The 21,177-nt window shown below is 47.8% G+C and overlaps 1 protein-coding gene and 1 long non-coding RNA gene across 2 annotated transcripts in view; both read right to left on the bottom strand.

The window, feature by feature from the left end:
- Positions 1-21,177, bottom strand: part of CDH13 (cadherin 13) — a 1,034,159-nt gene that overhangs the window by 148,141 nt on the left and 864,841 nt on the right. The window contains exon 8 of the mRNA XM_043599762.1: positions 1,288-1,428. Coding sequence (XP_043455697.1) covers positions 1,288-1,428 — 141 coding nt within the window. The remainder of the gene's footprint in view (positions 1-1,287; positions 1,429-21,177) is intronic.
- On the bottom strand, positions 9,710-20,172 carry LOC122494528. The gene is made up of 4 exons (XR_006300195.1): positions 20,161-20,172; positions 15,357-15,362; positions 10,401-10,403; positions 9,710-10,241 (listed from the first exon to the last, which is right to left on the bottom strand). It is a non-coding gene; the product is annotated as an uncharacterized LOC122494528 (long non-coding RNA).

Raw genomic sequence — 21,177 nt, 5'->3', positions numbered from 1 at the left:
TTGGGGGGGGGATACCAGTTTGGGCACCCCGGGAATAGTGAGCAATCTGTTGGAGCAGTCATAGGCACATGTCATGGAAAGCAGTATTTGGCCTGTGGCATGTTGAGGCTGGATTCCTGAGCGGCCAGACCCCCCTACCGGGAGAAGGGGAGATTTCCACCCTGAACGAGTGATGTGTGTCTGGGGACAGGGGGCTGGGGAGCCGGAGCGCTCCCCCTCTTCTGAGCCATCTGGGGTGGCCCTGGGACTCTGGACAGAGGGGTGAGTTAACCGCAAATCCAGACATGGGCCCTTTTTCTGAATGGCAGGGAGGGTGGAAACATCAACCACACATCAGGGAGCAGTTGTATGACTCACTGGGAGCTATTTTGCATCCCATTTCTGTCACTTCCTCTGCCCATGACCTTGGAGCAGTTATCTAGACTCTGTGAGCTGAAAGGAAGCTCTCTTACTGGCAAAAAGTGGTTAATGAAACCAACCTCACGCAGTCCAACGAGGCAATGGATGAAGGCGGAGGGCCCCATTGCCAATGGCAAGGGCTGTCTTTACCGATTCGATGCTCTGGGTCAGCAAGTGGGGGGGTCGAATCTTTGGCTCTGACCCTGACCCCCAAAGGAGCCATGACATTTGCCCATTTCCGTCAAAGCCATGGTGCGAATAACTTCCTAGTTTGGATACAAATTCGGCAACCGAATGCGATTCTGTGTACTCAGCCTGCCCCCAAACACTGCTTCGCTGGAATAAATGGGGACCGGCAGCCATGATCCACAATCATAAAAGCACAAGAAGTGAGAGTAAATAGTGACTCTCCTGGACAAGCTAACTTGGCTGTTATTTATAAGCTCCTGGGCCACCTTGTTATTGCCAAGAAAATCTGCTCTACCTTATTGCTGCTGTTCCGTCTGGCCTCTCAATCTGTACTTGCTGAAAAAAAAAACTTATTGTTATGCTAAAATCACAACGGGCCTCTCCTAACTCAGCGCTAAATAACACCTAACACCGATAAAACCACGAAGATGGTGCTTTGGCATTAGAAGTTCTTTTCTTGCAGACTTTAACAAGATTCAGTGCCTTCCTTCTCACAAAGCGCTTCCCAGCATCACACGCGCACAGAAGATACAAATAGGAGAAAACGTTCCGGCGAAAGGGCACCCCCTCTCCCACAAAGCAGTGTTTCGATTTTGCAAACTGGAAGCCAGCCCTGGGGCTGCAGGTGGTGCATGGGATTAACCCGGATCGGCCACCATGGCCGCGACCTGCAGGGGCGCTGGGGCCGCAGACGCTTACCTCTTTCTTGGTGAACTTTGGGGGGTGATCGTTCTTGTCATCGATCATGATGGTGGCTGTGGCCGTGCCTGTTAATCCGACATCCAGTCCGGCCATGTCTTGAGCCTCGATGATCAATTCATACTTGGGGTTTTCCAGAGTCTATAGAGGAAAACCACAGACAAGGTGGTGTAAGGTTTAGGCTGCCCCCGTGTCCTTCCTCGGCCTCCCCCTTACACCCACAGATCTCACCCATTCGTATAACCATACCTTTGGAACCTCTCTAATACAAGACAGTCCCGATTCACAGACTGGACATGGTCGTGGGGGTGGAATCGATGTTCTGTCCTTATCTAAAGGGACGTTTGATATATTCCACACTGTTTCATTTCTGGGCTTTGGGTATGCAATGCATGTTTGATGTTTACACCTGTGTATCTAATTTCATCGTGGCCTCATCCAGCTGATCTGGAAAGGAGGCTAAGTTTGATGCGGGGACTCGGGCTAAGACGGAGGCCCTCGGAACTCAGAGTGACTGAACAACCTGATAGCCAGGCATTGGGTACTGGGTTTTGTACTTAATCTTTCCAGCAAGTGTGTTAAGGCGCATTTAAGGTTCCCATTTTACAGGTGAAAAAAAATCCCAACTGAGTTGAGTAGAGTCACTTGCACCGCCTTTCTTTTGTGTCATTTGTAGGCATTTTTGTCTTTCACGCTCCGTTAAGTTTGGAAAATGCATTTTAATCCGTGATCTGATAAATGCAACACAAGCGATATTGTACCACGGCCTCCCTGAATGCACATAAGCTTTCATTTGAATATTGGACGGCTTTCCTGCTACCATGTTTAAACAGAACAGCTAACCAAGTGGCCCTGACCCCAAGATGAGGGGGGCAGTGGTTGGGAAACGCCAGTCCCTGCCTTTAAATTGCCTCTGGGATGGATTTGCTTGCCTGGGTCAAGAGCACCCCGTTCTTCTGGTAAGGCAGCACCCCACATTTCCTCAGCGGACCTGCCCATCACTTCTTCTTTGCCCATGTGGTTGGGGTTGGGTTGCCTTTCCCCACCGTCCACCTGGCCAACTTTTTGGATGAGCCCAGATTGGAACTAGCAACCAAGCATATGCCATCCCAAGGGCACACGGTGACTTGTCCGAGCTCAGGACCTGCGTTTGACATTTGGGAGACAGAAGCTCTGTGTCTCTGTGGTAATGAGTCTGGAAGCCTTTAGCCTGGGAGCTAGACGAGCTACCTCAGGACCACAGCTGGCTGGGGTGGGGAAGTCCATCTGAGAAAAAAGCCAAGCTACTGATAGAACCAGACTTGAACCCTGGAAGAAAAGAAATGTTTCCCAGTGATTGTATTAGATCACTTCATCGTGGCAGGCCCGGAGCCAGTCTTGCCTGTGGACTTTTTAGCTAATTACGGCATTAATTTTCCTTATTTGCTTAAACCATTTTGGAGTGTTTGCTTAATTACTCACAGAGTTCAAGTTGCATCAGCGTCAATAACAAAAACAAAAGGTCCTGCCAGGCGTCAATAGTCCTGTCGGTACAATGGCTGCAAAGGCAATTGCTCATACGAACTAAGAATTAAGAAACACCGTGGGGGGGCGCCTGGGTGGCGCAGTCGGTTGAGCGTCCGACTTCAGCCAGGTCGCGATCTCGCGGTCCGCGAGTTCGAGCCCCGCGTCGGGCTCTGTGCGGACAGTGAGGAGCCTGCTTGGGATTCTCTCTCTGCCTCTCTCTGTCCCTCCCTAGCTCACACTGTCTCTCTCAACTTAAAAAAAAAAAACTTGGGGCGCCTGGGTGGCGCAGTCGGTTAAGCGTCCGACTTCAGCCGGGTCGCGATCTCGCGGTCCGAGAGTTCGAGCCCCGCGTCGGGCTCTGGGCTGATGGCTCGGAGCCTGGAGCCTGTTTCCGATTCTGTGTCTCCCTCTCTCTCTGCCCCTCCCCCGTTCATGCTCTGTCTCTCTCTGTCCCAAAAATAAATAAAAACGTTGAAAAAAAAATTAAAAAAAAAAAAAAAAAAAAAAAAGAAACATCGTGGGAAGCAAAAACCAAAAACACAGCAGGGATCTAGAATTTCCTTCTAAAGCCAGAAGTTTACAATGTGTATTTTAATAACTCAATGCTAGCTGTCCCCAAAACTTTCCAGTATTGTTAAAAGGCACTGGCTCCCTAGGGCATCTTTAATTGGTTGTTTCTTAACTAAGAGCCTCTGAGCTACTAACTTAAGGAGTAGGAGTTCTGTTGTATGGTTTGGAAAGCTCTAAATTCTTAGATTTGAGAGAACGAGTGGGGTGCTAATACACTCCTTGGACAGGATTATTCACAATGTTCCCCTCCGCCCACCCATCTTTACTGAAATGCGGTTGACATATAACATTGTGTAAGTTTGAGGTATACTTATGATGATTTGATACATGTGTATATTGTGAAATTAGCTCCAGGAGAGTGGAAGTCCTCACAGTTCTCTAACTGCTGAGGGCACACAGACTTTGACACCAAATCCAGATCGAGGGGATTCTGGTTGTGCCCAGATCAGTTCCGTCTCCACTCCAGCTGGAAGCTGGAAAATCCTCAGCTTCATGTAAGTGACTTTCTCCTTATCATCACCCACAAGTTAGACTGGGCTTACTATTTGCCATAAGTTCTGCAGCTTGCACCGTATGAAGCCAATCAATTGGCCCATTTTCAAAATCTTTCCTGAGCATCTCTGGGCAAACAGTAGCCACTCGCCGGGTCTCATTACTTGTACAACATTTTTACTTTTCTAATAAAATGTTGCATGATTTTGGAAGCATTGCACCATAAAAATAAGAAATTTGAGTATTTTTGAATATTGACGAGATTGTGGCAAACTTAGTCCTTTTCCCCACATAATATCACTTACCGGTATCATTCCTTGACATCATTTTAAGGGCTGCATAAAATATAATGATACGCATAATATATAATTTACTTCATCATTTTCTATCATTAGGACTTCAGGTTATTTCTAGTCTGTAAACATTTCTGACAATTTCAAATTACACTGCAACGAACACCTTTGTTAAAAATATTTTTTTCAGTTTTATTTATTTATTTTGAGAGAGAGAGAGAGAGAACATGAACAGGGGAGGGGCAGAGAGAGGGAGAGAAAGAATCCCAAGCAGGCTCTGCACTGTCAGCACAGAGCCCGATGCTGGGCTTAAACTCACGAATTGTGAGATCATGACCTGAGCCAAACTCAAGAGTTGGACACTTAACCGACTGAGCCACCCAAGTGCCTCTACAACGAACATCTTTATTCAAGAAGCTTTTGATATATTTTGACTATTTTTTTTTTGAATCACTGAGTCAGAGTATAAACACTGAGTCAGAGTATAAACATTTTAAGGCTCTTCATAGTTAACCCTTGAATGATGCATGGGTTAGGGGTGCTGAACCCTCATGCTGCTGAAAATCTACGTATAACTTTTGACTCCCCAGAAGTGAACTGCTAAGAGCCTCCTCTGATAACATAATAAGTTAACGCAGGTTTTGTACGTTAGATACATATTACACACTGTATTCTTACAAGAAAGCCAGCTAGACAAAAGAAAATCATAAAGAAGAGAAAACGCATGTAGAGAATTGTATTGTGCTGAATGAGAGAAATCCACATATTATCCACCCAGTACAGACCGGTGTTGTTCAAGGGGCACCTGGATTCGTAATTCACTGCTGCTTGCCTAGAAGATCTAATCAATTTTCCTATCAGTGCTACCAAAACATGTATGAACCCGGGCATGGTTTGTCCCTAAACAACAGCTGATTTTGCTGCTTGAAGCAAAGTGGGGGCCGAGCGTGGTTCTGTGATGGCTCCTATCTAACGGGGCTGTGAATTCCTCACAGCACTGCCCGGCTCCAACATACGGCGTGGGTTACTATGGACACGCACAACAATGGTAGCGGCTGCGTGCTGCTTTGGCTTCCCAGTGTCCATTTCCTCTTACCCTCGGACCTATGCTATGATTCCTCTTGGGGGCGTCCCCCCTTCCTCACTCTCTGCACAGGTGGAGTTCAGGCAGGGCTGACTCTAGCCGTGATGGAGGGATGGTCGCGTGGCTCGGGCCTGGACAATCGGGGGGTCTCCCGCTCCCATGATCTTGTGATGCGCGCATAACCCAAGTTAGGCCACCTAGGATTGAAACGCAATTGTAGCACCTACTTCCTTTAGCGCTCTTAGGTAAAAGAAGTCCTCTTTCTGTTTCCTGGGAGGGGGTGGGACATAAATCTGTTGCAACCACACAGAGAAAGTCAGCCCGAGGGAGAAGATACCACAGAGATGGAGTTTCTTCAGCCTTACTCGAGTCATTTAATAATCATCCTTGAAGCCAGAATTTTCCCCTCATATTTTGTGAGTTCTTTGAGCTAATAAAGTTCTCCTTTCCCTAAGACATCTAAATTAAACGTTCCATGAGTAGCAACAAGGGAGTTTTGACTAATACTGCAACTAACACTGTGATCAATTATCTGGTTATTTGCAAGAAAGTGTAAGAGCTATTGTATCATGCTAGGGGATCACAATAGGCTGTTCATAACAGCACTGCAATCATTTCTTGAATACATTGTTTTTCCTTTTAACATTTTTCCCTCCACAGAAACTTTTTTTTTTTTTGGACCAGAGACAGTTATTCTAATTTTTTCCTTCATTAGTCTTTGTGTCCATTTAACTGGAAGTTATTAAACATCTAGTCTAAATATTGTGCTGGGGAGGGGTGCCTGGGTGACTCAGTTGGTTGAGCGTCCGACTTCGGCTCAGGTCATGGTCTCGTGGTTTGTGAGTTCGAGCCCCGCATGGGGCTCTGTGCTGACGGCTCGGAGCCTGGAGCCTGCTTCGGATTCTGTGACTCCCTCTCTCTCTCTGCCCCTCCCCCGTTCATGCTCTCTGTCTCAAAAATAAGTAAACATTAAAAAAATTTTAAATATTGTGCTGGGGATACAGGGATGGGAAAATAGAGTCCCTTTCTTCAAGGAGCTGAGGGAAGTTCAGGGTCAAGGGCAGGCATATTCTGTAGAACTGTGAGAAAATGGAGTCATGGCTGAGCACAGACATGTACAAATTCTCATGACAGTTCAAAGGGATGGACACACTGGCTTTAACTCTCTTGTAATCTAACAAATTTTATAAATGATGGAAAAAAGTGAACCAGCCAATTTCTGTCTCCTGAAGTAAATAAAAGTTTATGACTGCGATGAGAAATAGATTGACCAACCCAGTAGGAAATCAATTAGACAATTAAGGAGATAAATTGCAAGGCTTGGGATGTGATGTTCCCAAAGTCTCAATTTTCTGGCAAACTCAAGGCTACTTTTAAAACGTGTTTTTATTTTTGGAGGAATATCCAGTTACTGTAAGGAAACTGGAAACAATACAGTCGTTTCTGGAGTGGAAAGTGAGGGCTCTCCTCCACCCCTCCCCAACCCCACCACCGAGAGGTGACTGTCATTACTGGTCTGTGCTCTCCTTCCTTTCCCCCCACATCACACACATGCATGCGTGTGGGCACACACGCACTTTATATTCACACGTATTTTTAAAAAAATTTTTAACATTTATTTATTTTTGAGAGAGAGAGGCAGAGTGTGAGCAGGGGAGGGGCAGAGAGAGACGGAGACACAGAATCTGAAGCAGGCTCAGGTTCTGAGCCATCAGCACAGAGCCTGACGTGGGGCTCGAACCCACGAAATGCGAGATCATGACCTGAGCTGAAGTCGGTTACTCAACCGACAGAGCCACCCAGGCACGCCTATATGCACACATATTTAAACAAATGACACCAATGACACAGCTGTACAAGCTGTCATGCCCTATCACTCCCACCCTTAGTGATTAGTGATCTATTCTTGTTATCTCCTGTAGAACAGCTACCATCATTCATGCAACCCTTCCTTACGGGATGGTCACCCATCCAGTTGTTTCCAAGTTTTCTTTTAAAAAAAAATTTTAAGTTTATTTATTTCTTTTGAGAGAGAGAGAGAGAGCGAGCACAAGTGGGGGGGGGGGGGAAAGGGAAGAGAGAGTGGGAGAGGAAATCCCAAGCAGGCTCCACACTGTCAGCGCAGAGCCCGATGCAGGGCTTGAACTCACAAACAATGAGATGGTGTCCTGATCTGAAGTCAGACGCTTAACCAACTGAGTCCCCCAAGTGCTTCCCCCCCCACCCTAGTTTTCTTCTTTAAAAGCAACTCTTAAGATAACAAGTCTACTGGGCTATCAGTATTTGGGGACGTGTTTTTTCTTCTGTGATAAACATTACTGTTTTTGCAAATGACAACATTAACAATAACGAAGCAACCTCCTTTGAAAGCTCAAAGACTGAGGAGATAGTGGCACCTGAATCCCTTGGCTCTTACACAAATAGTATCCACTCAGCTCTGACGTCCCTCCCACGCCAGCTGAGCCTTCTCCAGGAAGCCTTCCATAAATCCCTAGCTCCTGTGGTAACTCTTAAGTGAAATACACGTACGTGTGCTTTTTCTGTACTTCTCGGCCATCACTCGCCCTTGCTCCTCTGCTGGAAAAGACTCCTAAGCAGCCCACAGCTGCCCCATTCTCCGGGAAGGACGGCTGATGCAGAGAAAGAGGTCCCCGTGGCCGCGTGTCTATGTTTGCCTCCTTCACTTTCCTCTCTCCACGTTACTCCCAGGCTCAGGAGAAGGATTTTGCCTTCTTGAATGTCTTGGGAGGACCCTTCCACCATGGTACTCCTCCCTGCCCATGAGGAAGGCACCCTGCCTCTGGGGGACCTTCAGCGGTCCAGCTGTTCCTTCTCTTGGTGGGTGAACTGAACACGGGGGAGGGAAGCCTCACTGTCCTCTCAAGACCAAGCTGCTGTCTCTCAGGACAAGGATCTCACCTGATGCTTGTGTTTATGTCTCCCGGCTCTTTTAGGGCTCACTGGGGACACCAGTGTGGTCGACTCCAGTAGAAAGAGCCTTTTAGGGGGCACCTGGGTAGCCCAGTCAGTCAAGCATCCAATTCTTGGTTTCAGCTCAGGTCACGATCTCATGGTCCATGAGTCTGAGCCCCTCATCAGGCTCTGTGCTGACAGCATGGAACCTGCTTGGGATTCTCTCTACCCACCCCCCCCACCCCCACTCTCTCTGCCTCTCCTCTGTTCATGCTTTCTCTCTCTCTCTCAAAATAAACAAATAAATTTACGAAGAAAGCAAGCAAGCAAGCAAGCAAGCAAGCAAGCAAGCCTTTGAGCCTGAGTTAGGCTGAAGGTGCTGCTCTACCCGGAAGGACAGGAGCTACACTGCTGAGATCTGGGATCGTACAGCCTTCTGGCTCTGACTTCACCCTCGACTCTGGAACACACTCCAGGGTTTGCTCAGGAGAAGTCTTTTCGACCCCATAGCCAGCCAGCATCGGTTTCGGTGGCCTGCACCCAAAGGGACCTGTGGTAAGCCAATGCTGCCGGTTCACCAAATCCTAGTTCCCTTGATTCCAGGGCATCCAGCTAGATGGACTAGGGGGACTGGTCCTGGCCAATGGAACACGGGCAGAAGTGACCCTGGTGCGGCCCCCAAACCTCCCACGTAATCCTCCACGTTTTCCGTTTCCCAGAAAGGAAGAGGCCTGGATCTCCAAAAACAAAGCACTCTTTAGCTTTTCTAGTTTCTACTTATTTATTTTTTAAGAGACAGTGCGCACATATGCAAGTGGGGGAGGGGCAGAGATAGAGGGAGGGAGAGAATACCAAGCAGAGCCCGATGTGGGGCTCAAGCTCACGAACTGGGAGATCATGACGTGAGCCAAAGTCTGATGCTCAACGGACTCAGCCACCCAGGCTCCCCAAGCATTCTTTAGCTTTAAGGGAAGTTCATAGAGGAGCTTAGCCTACCCTGACTAATATGAAGGCTATGTTTCCTGTTTGGTTTTATTCTGAATGGCCATTTACTATCTCCCTAAGTGGATGACAAAGTTTTCAAGGGCAAGGACCATGCTTTTGACCCCACCACCCAGCTAGTACGCAGCAAACAAGGTGGGCGATTTACTTTCATTATTGTTAATGATGATATATTACTGTTGCCCTGAACTAAATTATATCTCAAAGGTCTGAGCATATCGGTGGCATTTCCAAACCAGAGTCATTTATTCTCGGGCAATGGCTTACACTTTGGGGAGCTCTAGCTCAAGGAGATAGGATTTTATTTTGACCAAGAAATGTACTGTGTCAAAACCGGGAACATTAAATTGGCTGCTCAGATTTTATTTTCAGCTATTTGATCTGTACGACATATCTAAGAGAGTCAGGCTGCTCTCTTGGTTTGCATTCTGCAGTCCTGCACTTGTTATCTTCCCCTGGATGTCAACTAGCTACCAGTGAATAGATATTCCCAAGAACAAAAGGAAGATGTTATGTCTACAAGAAAAAAACCTTGGGCGCATCTCCACAGACACAGGCCAGGTTCACACATCACACTATTTTAAAAACCAAACATTTCATTTCGGAAAAAACAAGAATCAAGCCATGTCATTAAATATGGCACATAATCAATCACCAGACCTGTGATGTTTTATGGCGACATTCATACGACTATGCATTTAACGGAACATTTATCGCTAATAACAAGCATAATGGTAGCTGTGGGGGAAATCAACAGATAAAAGATACATGGAGAAAGGTTTTGCCATTAACCCACACGGCACCCTGTCATTCTCCTGCGTTGTCTTGAACACAGCCCCACATTTCTCTTTACCCTTTGTCCCAACTGGATTTCTTCCCATGGCATCCTGCTTTCTCTCAATGTTGACATTTCTACCTCTCTTTCTTTTTCTTTCACTTTTATCGACTTTATGTAATGGGTAGGCAGTACGAGTCTCAAAAATCTTTCCCTTCGTCGGATGCTTGATGCCCTTGCAAAACTTTTGGTCTTTGAGCTTGAATGTGGAGCTCGACTCCATCCATAACATGACTTTCTTGTGGTAGTGCATTCTGAACTTCTTCTGAAGGAGGTGGAATCCAATCCACAGATCTGGGAAACCCAGAATCTTTGACAACAGATATAGAGCACTTTCGTGCATGGCCCAACTGTGCCAAGAGCTCGCTCTCAGCTCACTCACGGTCATGGTCCAGGGAAAGCTTTGGACAAAAGCCACGAGCTGGCGAGTGGATGCAGCGCCACAGTGCCCCTCGCGGTCGGGCCGCCATCTTGGGAGTTTCCACCACTCTCCACTCTCATTCCTGCTCATTGGCCGCTGCTCACCCTTCACTGCACTGAAAAGCCAAGAAGGCAGGGACCTGACTGCCAAGCACTTAGGAACTGACCGCACCAGTTAGCAGCTGAGCAATCCGGTAGAGTGTCTCAACTTGCTTTTGCTCAGTTTCCTCACCTGTAAGATGGGGAGAATGATACCACTTCCAGAGTGTTAACATACAGTGCCAAGCACAGAGGCTGGCATAAAGTGCTCACCAGATGGCTGCCGTTACCATGCAGTAGAATCTTCTGGAGAGTCTTTTAAAGGGATGGCAAGAAATGGAGTGCGGCCTCCGGGAATAGTCAAAAAGTATTGGATGCTGCTAAGAACCACTGCACAAGCCCGGAAATGGATCCTTCCCAGTCACACCTTCTTATGGTGCTGCAGATTCGGGGCAAACGTGCGGATTGCAGCTTTGTGAGAGCCCCCCCAGGTAGAGGACACAGCTGAGACATGTCCAGACTCCCGAGCACAGACATCATGAGATAATAAATATCTGTGATTGGAAGTCATTACGTTTGGGGTAATTTGTTATGCAACAATAAATAACGAATCCAGTTTTCCCCCAGCACTTAATCACAGTCTGTCATATTTTTGTTTATTGATTGATTGTTTATTGGCTGTCTTAACTCTGCCCGTTGGAGCTCCAGGAGGTCAGGGATCCTGTCTTGTTGAGAGCTTTATCTCCCAGGTCCTAATTCAGTGCCTGGCACATCAGAGTTACACAATAATTAGTCAGTTATGGATATGTTTTATCAAAATAATGAATTACACAGAGTGGTATGTCTGTAATGCTTAGCAACAGGTTCTCCTGATTTGTAACGTTGTTCCACTTTGGTGGCTTAAATACTCCTCCTGTGGCTGATTTCGAGCTACCGACATGATGTGGTTGATCGCACAGATGGAAAGTTATCCCCCTTATCCTTGGTTTTGATTTTTGTGGTTTCTGTTACCCGTGGTCAACCTTGGTCTGGAATCGAACGCTTCTCCTTCTGACACGGTGTCAGGAGGCCAACAGCAGCCTGACGTCACATCAGATGCCCCTGTCATTCACTTCACTACAGCCCATCATGTGGGTATTTTATCATCTCAGGTCACCACAAGGAGAGTGGTGGTCACAATAAGATATTTTGGGGTAGAGGGAGCACATTCACATGACTTCCAGTGTATTTATTGTTTTAATGGTTCTGTTTTATTATTGTTGTTGATCTCTTCCTGTGCCTAATTTATAGGTTAAACTTTATCACAGGTATGGACAGGAAAGCACATAATCTACGTAGGACTCAGCACCATCTGTGGCTTGAGGCGTCCACTAGGAGACTTGGAGCATCTCCCAGCAGGTAAGGAGAGACTACTGTGGACACAATTGGTTATTCTGAGCCAGTGAGAGTAGGCTCTAGCTTATCAATGGGCTACAGGAGTCAAGGAAATCTGTAAGCAGTCTTTTTCAATAAATCCCTTAGTTGTCTAACATTGGGGCACTTGGGTGGCTCAGTTGGTTAAGCGTCTGACTTCAGCTTAGGTCATGATCTCACAGTTCGTGGGTTCGAGTCCCACGTTGGGCTCTGTGCTGACAGAGCCTGGAGCCTACTTCGGATTCTGTGTCTCCCTCTCTCTCTGCCCCTCCCCTGTTCATGCTCTGTCTCTCACTGTCTCTCTCTCTCTCTCTCTCTCTCAAAAACAAGTTGAAATAAATTTTAAAAAGATCTTCAAAAAAATACCTTTGTTGTCTAACATGGAAGGTATTGTTAACGAGAAATATTAACATGAGATTGACAGCAAAGATATAATGTGATTCATTTATTTATTTATTCATCGACTTGTCCCAAGCTGAGCATTGCAAGACTCCAAACAATATGGCACCTGATCAGGGACCACACATTCTTCTCCAGGTTAGCTGCACCTGGCACCTGGTCTATAAATATTGCAAACAGATTGGTGAAAACATTATCTGAAGCAGAACGAGTTGCTGTCTGTCTGGAGTTTGATTTATCCACTCTGGCCACATAACACGGGGGATAGGCAGTCCATAAATCCAACAGGAACCACATACATTTCCTCGTAAATTGTGCCTTCTTCCCACCGCAGACGCTGAGTGCCTTTCTTCCATCTTCCCACAGAGAGCGTGAGTCCATTTGACTTGTGTTCGTCCTTAGGCCTCCGTTCACCTTGCTCCTCGGTGCTAATGCGAACATTCATGTTCTTGGCTGTCACCTGCTGTGTTTTTATTCCCGGCTGGGGTCTTCTGGGTAAGGAGAAGGCCGAGCCCATTTCCCCAGATTTACTGGCTGCCGACAAAGCCGGCAGGGTGGGGAAGCAACAAGGGAAATAAACACTGCCTCTTAGAAATATGTAGTTGGGATGACGTAAGTGATAGATTTCAGGTGGAGGGACACCAAAATCAAATAAAACATATCCAGGAGCAGTGTATGTTTTCCGATGTTACTGATGAGTTACAGTAAATAAACTGCCAACAGCATTCATTGCGTACTTGGAAAAATCACCCTCTTTAGACCCAAGATGGTAAACGTGTGACATTCAGGTTGATGCCACTGAAACAGTCATACAATGTCTTACTAGGTTCAGGTAACTCTGTTCGGATGTGATGTTTTAGTGCATTTATATTCTAGATAAATAAACAAGAATCAAGGCACGATGAGATAAATATTATCCCAAGTGTGCCAATGAAAATCTACGAGAAGGGGGTTGGAACATGGGGTGTCAGGAAGGCCATACGGGGGTTATTTCATTTACCAAACATTTATTGAGCACTTACTATGCATGAGACTTTGTGCTAGATAGCAGTGATAAGGAAAGGTAGCCATGTGGAGTTCAAAATAATCCCCAGAGGGGCACCTGGGTAGCTTAGTCGGTTAGGTGTCTGACTCTCAATCTGAGCTCAGGTCATGATCTCACGGTTCATGAGTCTGAGCCCTGTGTCTGGCTCTGTGCTGACAGCTTGGAGCCTGGAGCCTGTTTTGGATTCTGTGTCTCCCTCTCTCTCTCTGCTCCTCCCCTGCTCATTCTCTCTCTCTCTCTCTCTCTCAAAATAAATAAATAAAGTTAAAAAAAAAAAAAGGGAAATAATCCCCACTTAATTTCAGTAGGGTAAGGTGGGAGTAAGAAGAATGCTGTGGCATCACACAGAAGAGGCCACTTGACCCGGACATGGGGTGGGGGGCGTTAAGGACACATTCCTGCGAAAAAGAATATCCTACTACAGGATCAGAGATGGGGTTCTTGATGTGGAAGTGAATTTCTATGAGAGAAGATGGGAGGCTATTAATCCTAAATGCTATTAAATTCCATCATTCAATAACAACTGAAGACTGATTGTGATTCAGGTCAGGACACTGTGGGAACAAGAAATATAAAATATAATCCCCAGCTTCAAAGAACTCAGAGGCTGGCTGCATATAAAACACATACAAGCGATTCCACAAGGCACTAGGTGATACGTGTGGAATGTGTGGTCAGTGGGTCTGGGTGTGACAGGTGCAGCTAGGGGTGGGGGCTATGGTGGCTTCTCGGTGGCTTGGGGTAAGTGCAGGCTGGAGCTGAGTTTCTGAGGATGAGTATGAAGCGGGGCACATTCAGAGCGGGAAGGAGAGCCTGGGAACCAGTATGGAGGTGGCCAGCTGAGACAGGGTCACTGGCGTGGCTGGAGTCAGGTTCGCGAGGTGAAGAGATGCAGCCTATTGGTTCTTGAAAGTGTCTCCAAGATCATTCGGCCCAGGCCTGCCTTCAAGGCTCACAGCCTCCCTTACCAGTGAGGCAACAGAGTAAGGGAATCCTGAGAATTTCTCACTTTTATCAGTCAGAGACAAGAAAATACAGATCCTAAAAGCTGGAGGAAAATTAAACCTAAGGTGCTCTTTATGGTTTTTATGTTTCCACAGCCCACTGTTGACTCCATTAGCCTGTGTTTTCCAACCCTTTGGCCCTGAATTGTCACGGCAACGTTATGCCTGCTAAGGGTAGGTGCTTAGACATATTGTCTGAGTCGGGGTTTCTTGGGCTTGTGCGTATCGGGATCCCCTGGTGGACGCCCCGAAACACAGATTTTTAGCCCACTTCAGTGCTTATGGCTCAGGAGGTCCAGGCTAGGGCCAAGGATGTGCACTCCCGGGAAGTTTCTAGGTAAGGCTGGTAAGGTTGAAGACCTCACTTTGATTAGCACCATCCCAACGAGCATGTGCTGAGGACAGGTCAACCTGCCCTCGAAGAGATTTTAACTGAAACTCACCTGTGTATGATACAATTTAAATGAAAACCAGGAAGCACTGTTTGCTAAACTTTTCCTTTCCTCGCCCTTTCTAGAAAAAAGATACTCCCTTCAAGACACTAGACATCCACTTCCAGAATCATCTGCTAGACGTCTCAGTGGGGATGTTCTCCCTCGGCTTCCGTGGGCTAATGGCAGCTCATCTTTCCCGGCAACACAGCCTTCTTCCTGGACTCTCAGCTCAAGCTGGCCCCCGGGAGGTCCTCGGAAGTTCCCCTGCACACCCCCCCCCCAGTGGGTGGGTGCTGATTTGGCCCCACTCCCTCTGGAGGACACCCCCTTTCTCTATCACCGCCGCTGCCATGCCTGACTTCCAGCTCCCCCGTCTTTCTCACCTGACTTATTCCAACAGATCCCAGACCAGCCCCTCTGCTACCTTCTAAACCACTCTCCACTCCACGCCACCCAGAGCGAGCCATTGAAACAACCACCTGACCACAGGACCCTCCTCCAAATGCTTCAGGGGCTCTGCAGCAGCTACAGGATAGTGGTCAAGTTCCTCAAGCACACAAGACACACTTGTCACGGCCCGACCTCCTAGTGTTCCTCACTCCCAGTTACATTCCCGTAACACCGGACTCTGTGCCATTCTACCAGCTTGGGCCGTTCCTACATCTTTGTTCACACTGTGCCCTCTGCCTGGGAGGCCGTGTCTACACGTTTCCCCCCCGCCCCCCGGAAAGCTTCTTGTCCAAAGTTGTATACACTTTCCTTAGATGTTGCTTCCTCCCTAAACTTTTCCTGCTCTTCCCGAAGTCACTTCTTCTGCATTAGCCCTGTCTATACATTATGGTGGATGTTTCCCTCCTGGTTGACTTACTGACACTTAGAGCAATTTCCTCTTCATGTGTTGGTCTCGGGAGGAAGGGAAGGAGAGGGAGAGAAATTTGAAGATGGTAGCTACACTGCTGGTCTTACAGAGGGAGGAAGGGGCCATGGGCTCAGGAGTGCAGGCAGCTTCCGGAAGGCAGGGAAGGCAAGGGGACTGATTGTTCTTTAGAGCTTCCAGAAGGAACCAGTCTTCTGAGATCTTGGTTTTTACCCCAGTGAAGCTCATTTTGGACTTCTGGCTTCCAGAACTGTGTGTTGTTTGAAGCCACAGATTTTGTGGTCATTGGTTACGGCCCTCCAGACCCTCCCATCTACCAAGTGGCAAATACCAAATTGGTGTATTGGAGAGTCTTCTCTTCAATATATGTGTTTTCCGGTATGTGAGTCATTTTCGGAGTATTCACTATAGACCTCGGTGGGGCTGAGGACCCCATCTCTGACTTATTCCTGCTATATCCCCAGTGCCTGGCTGCTGAGGGACTGAGGCCCTAAGACCCTGCCTTTATGTGGTCATTGGGTTATACTCTTTGAAACTAAACGGAATGAATTCTAAACCCCTCAGGAAAAAGTCACACAGCCCGTTCAGTGCCTGGCACTTTCCGTTAAGTTTTGATGAATGAATAAATCAAGGGATGGTTAGGCTGATCACTAAACAGAAAACTTGGCCTGATGGTTACTTTCCTGCGTTGCAGAGGGTATCGGTCCAAAGGCAGGTCCTGAACTGTCTCTGGAGGGCCGGCTTATGCAGACCAGGGTAGGCTGACCAGCCTCTGGCTTTGCAAGAACCAGCAGGGAGGGTCCTTCCCCGTCCTACCCCTGGAGAGGCATCCACATCAAGGGAGGTCTTAGCACGCTCTGGTGCTGGTGGCCCAGGGTCTCCTCAACCTCATGGCAGATACCCCGTGGCTGGCCCCAACCCCGGGCTCAGCTCCTGGCTCGTCACGACTCCTGGGGTGTCTAAGACGGAAGAGGGGGGACCGTAAAGGTGGGACGACTGAATCCTCAGCAGTGAGGTTTAGATCGGAATGACCTTTCCAGAAAAAGCGGGGGAGGGGACAAGAAAATGTTGCTCAGACGGGCCTCAGCAAACTCAGCTGGGGGCTGTCACAGGTGACCCTGGGGGGCCGAATCTGCCACCGCATAATGTCGGGAAACTGGTATCTCTGGTGTTCACCAAGCACTCTGAGAAGGCAAATAGCTTTTCTTGGGTTTCGATTTATTACCATCTAAAATGTCATTCTCTGTATGGGTAATAAAAGATAATACGTTTTATGGGGGCTCCTTATGTTAAGGTTTTACGAAATCTGTTATTAAATGATCTGCGTAGAATCTAAATGAATCTTATTAGATTACATGGAATAGTGAGGTGGGTTTTTTTCCTTTGCTCTCCCCCAGATCAAGTGCAGTGAGAAGGGCGGGCCCTCTCTGCATGTTTTCCAATCACACAGCAGAAGGTAATGCTTTTAAGGTCAGACTAAGCATTGCGTTCTGCTGTGTAATCGGCTTCACAAAGTTACATACTGGTCAAAACGTCCAGAAAATTCAATTACTGACTCCCAATGACAAAAGCGCAGATGCCCACCAAGGGTTGGAGGATGGTTCTAAAATTAGGTTCTAAGTGTCTGCAACTCGGTACAATTTCAGCTTTACAACCTCTGTCTGCATACCGGTCCCCTGCGTGTTAATGGCCCCTGCCCATTAATTTCAGGTGCTTAATCAGTGTCGCCTGCTCCTCTTAGAAAAGCGCAGTCCAAGCCGGATTCGGCCACCCTGTCACGGACCGTGCTCCCCTTCAGACGTGATCTCCTGATCAAGTCCGCCGTCCGGGGGTTACTTTTAATCAGGATCGTGCGTTTTCCCTTAAGTCAAATGCATTTTTATGCAAAGCTTACTTTGGTTTAGAGCTCTATTGCTGGTAATAATTCCAGGTGGCTTTCGAAACAAAGGAGCCCGCTGAGAGAGTAATGAATCAGCACTGACACCCACCCACTCCACCCGTGGACAGGAAAGCAATTCAAGACACCGCCATCATGCTGTCATTGGGTTATGCTCTTTGAAAATAAACTGAACTAATTCTAAATCATCTGAGGGGGGGAAAAAGTCACACAAGATGGATTCCAATTATGCCACTGCTGTGGTTCCGAAAGCAAATTCGTAGACCGGAGAGAAAGGGCAAAGAGAACAACTCGGCCACGGATTGTTCTGGAAGGCTCTCCCGTTGATTTCACATCTGGCACCGTCGGTCCTTTGGATCACCTTCCTTCAGCATTATTGGGACAAGACCACCTAACGAACTGTGATTCCCCAGCCCTGTTCCCACCAGCGGCCCTTTTGTGATCTTGGCTTCATCGTTCATTTTGTGCTTGAAATTGCCTTGGCTCTGCTGAGAAGAGCTAAGCCTATTAGCACCCTTGAATGTTAGTTGAGCAAGGAACAAGAAGTCAAATGTTAGGATTAACATTTGGGCTTGCCTTTCACTGGCTCAGCCTCTCAGGCAGACAGAATGTTGATAAAGACGAGGGTGTTTTCCTTCACAGACAATAAAACCCACAAAATGCCCTTGGAGGGCTCCTTCCCGTTTTATTAAAAAAATAATAATAAATCGAGTTTTCTGCATTGCCTCTGTTTCCTCCGTCCAGATTTCCTTTCAAAGTCGGGGGAGAACTGGTCTCTGTTACCAGTCTCTTTGGGAGAGAATCCCAGGGCCTCAGCCCTGGTCCCAGTGAGGGGGGACAGAACTCGGCCCTGGGATGGGAACATTCCTCTGGGTCTCGTTCTCCCTCCTGGTTCTAAGCCCCACCCATGGGCCTCCACAAGTCCTCGTTCCTGGCCAGTCCAGCTGGGTCCCACACAGACCTTCTGTCAGTGTAACATTCATGGCTACCTCCAGAGAGCACTCACCATATGCTGGAAACACGGGGCCCCATTTCCCAGCCGTTCACACCAGCCTGTATGAGTCGGGCTGAGAAGGACGGGGGCTTATTCCGGATAGGTTGCCAGTCACAGTCAGCTCTTTGAGGAATTTCCCCCAAGTCTCTAAAGGTCTGCCTTACTGGACACCCCATTTGTCCCTACAGCTTCCGGTCCAGCTGCCGCCCTTGGTTCCGACAGCTACAATCACCACCCATTTGCTTTACGTCCACATCTCTCCTAACGCCCAGGTCCACACTTCTAACGGCTTGTTGGACATTCCTGGCCAAGTGCTTCACACGCACCACAACCAGCACGTCCCAAAGCAGACTCCGTGCCTTCCGAGCCAAGCACACTCCTTTCCTGTCCTGTGGATGGTGCCAGTCTCCACCCAGCAAAGCCACCTGGAGCCGCCTGGTACCTACCCCCTCTCGTCCCCACCACGTTCCACGGGGCCGCTTCTCTCTTGAAAAGGACTCTCATGTCATTCCAGCCTGCTCACTATCCCTAACTGCCCTTGACTCCGTTCGGGTGACGGTCACAGCTCACTTTGATGCTACTTCCCGTGATAAGTAGAATACAAACTGAGAGCAACTGGGGAGAGGCCCCCCCCCAGGCCAGCCCTGGGTGAAGCTATAACCGTTCCCTGGCCAGCGAGAGATTTCTCAGGCTGACTTCCTGTGTGCAAAACACTGACGGCAGGACATCCTCTAACATCAGACGACTGCATCCTACAGAAGCGTCTGGACACCGTTTGAGGGATATGTGGGTGGTCCACTCACCCCACCTTTGCATATTCTGCTCCCTTTGCCCAGAATGCAATTCTCTACATTTGGACTTGGCAAACTTCTGCTCAATGGCCAGAGCGAGCATCACTTTCTCTTTGCAGCCTTGCTGGAACCTCCAAAGCAGACTGAAGAGCTCTTTCCACAGCCCCTTTGTGGCACCCATCACTCTGTGCCACAACGCACTACCGACCTCCGTCCCTCCCGCCCCGCTGTGAGACGCTTGGAGGTAGGAGCCACGTTTTAATGATTTGTGTTCGCTGGCTTGTGGCACAGCGAACATAGTGTGCATTTTAAAGCAGAAAGAAAGAGATAAATTTCAGCTCTCTGCTCTGCAATAACCGTGTGACTGTGGACAAATCACACCCTCTGATGTCTAGGTCCCCTGGGTCTGCAAAAGGATGTGGTCTCAGCTTGTCTCCAGGTCTACTATGAGGACGGAATGGGGTAATCCCTCAATACCACCGGTCACGTGACCTACTGTGTAGGGTGAGCTTAACAAGTGGAAGCTGTCATTGGAGGAAAAAAAAAACACAGAATGGAGGCTCGATAAATCCTGGACAGTTATATAAGCTTTTTAAAGATTTTATGTATTTGTGTATTTATTTATTTTTGAGAGAGAGTGAGCACACATGGCAGAAGGGCAGAGAGAGAAGGACAGGCAGAAACCAAAGCAGGCTCCAGGCTCTGAGCTGTCGGCACAGGATTGGATACGGGGCTCGAACTCACAAACTGTGAGATCATGACCTGAACCTCAGTTGGATGCTTAACCAACTGAGCCACCCAGGCGCCTCCAGTTACATAAGCTTAAAAAATTTTTTTTTTACATTTATATATTGTTTTGAGAGACAGAGCACAAGTCGGGGAGGGGCAGAGAGAGAGGAAGACACAGAATCTGAAGCAGGTCCAGGCTCTGAGCTGTCAGCACAGAGCCTAACGTGGGGCTCGAACTCATGAACCGCAAGATCGTGACCTGAGCTGAAGTCGGATGCTTAACTGACTGAGCCACCCGGGCGCCCCTGTATTTCTTTAATATTAGTTGACCTAATTATTTTATAAAGTACATGTAAATATGTGGCCTCCTTCTCTCCATATATATAGATATCTACATGTATATACGTGCACACATGTCTATAAATGGAAATCTCCCCATCTATCTACACGAGTGCACACACATCAACTCATTAACTCATTAACACATTTGCTCAGTATCGTGGAAATTGCAGATGAATATTCTTCTTTTACTCCTATTTTGGGTGACCTATACTTATGGTTTTTTTTTTCCTGCTAAAGAAACGTAAGTGCAATGCCTCCCATTTTAAAAGGCACAGTGTTGGGCGCCTGGGTGGCACAGTCGGTTAAGCGTCCGACTTCAGCCAGGTCACGATCTCACAGTCCGTGAGTTCGAGCCCCGCGTCAGGCTCTGGGCTGATGGCTCAGAGCCTGGAGCCTGCTTCAGATTCTGTGCCTCCCTCTCTCTGCCTCTTCACCCACTGCACTCTGTCTCTCTCAAAAATAAATAATAAACATTAAAAAAACATTTTAGGGGCGCCTGGGTGGCGCAGTCGGTTAAGCGTCTGACTTCAGCCAGGTCACGATCTCGCGGTCCGTGAGTTCGAGCCCCGCGTCGGGCTCTGGGCTGATGGCTCAGAGCCTGGAGCCTGCTTCCGATTCTGTGTCTCCCTCTCTCTCTGCCCCTCCCCCGTTCATGCTCTGTCTCTCTCTGTCCCAAAAACAAATAAACGTTGAAAAAAAAAAAATAAAAGGCACAGTGTTAAGAAAAAAGGCAAACAACAGAACAAACACAAAAATCTTTCCAAAGTGACGCTTACGGCATTAGAAATTCACCCCTAAAACTTCTTCATAG

This window comes from Prionailurus bengalensis, chromosome E2 (genome assembly GCF_016509475.1).
Source record: "Prionailurus bengalensis isolate Pbe53 chromosome E2, Fcat_Pben_1.1_paternal_pri, whole genome shotgun sequence".
In the NCBI taxonomy this organism is placed as follows: Eukaryota; Metazoa; Chordata; class Mammalia; order Carnivora; family Felidae; genus Prionailurus; species Prionailurus bengalensis.
Note: the sequence above shows the minus strand (reverse complement) of the source record. Positions and strands in the feature narration are given on the sequence as shown.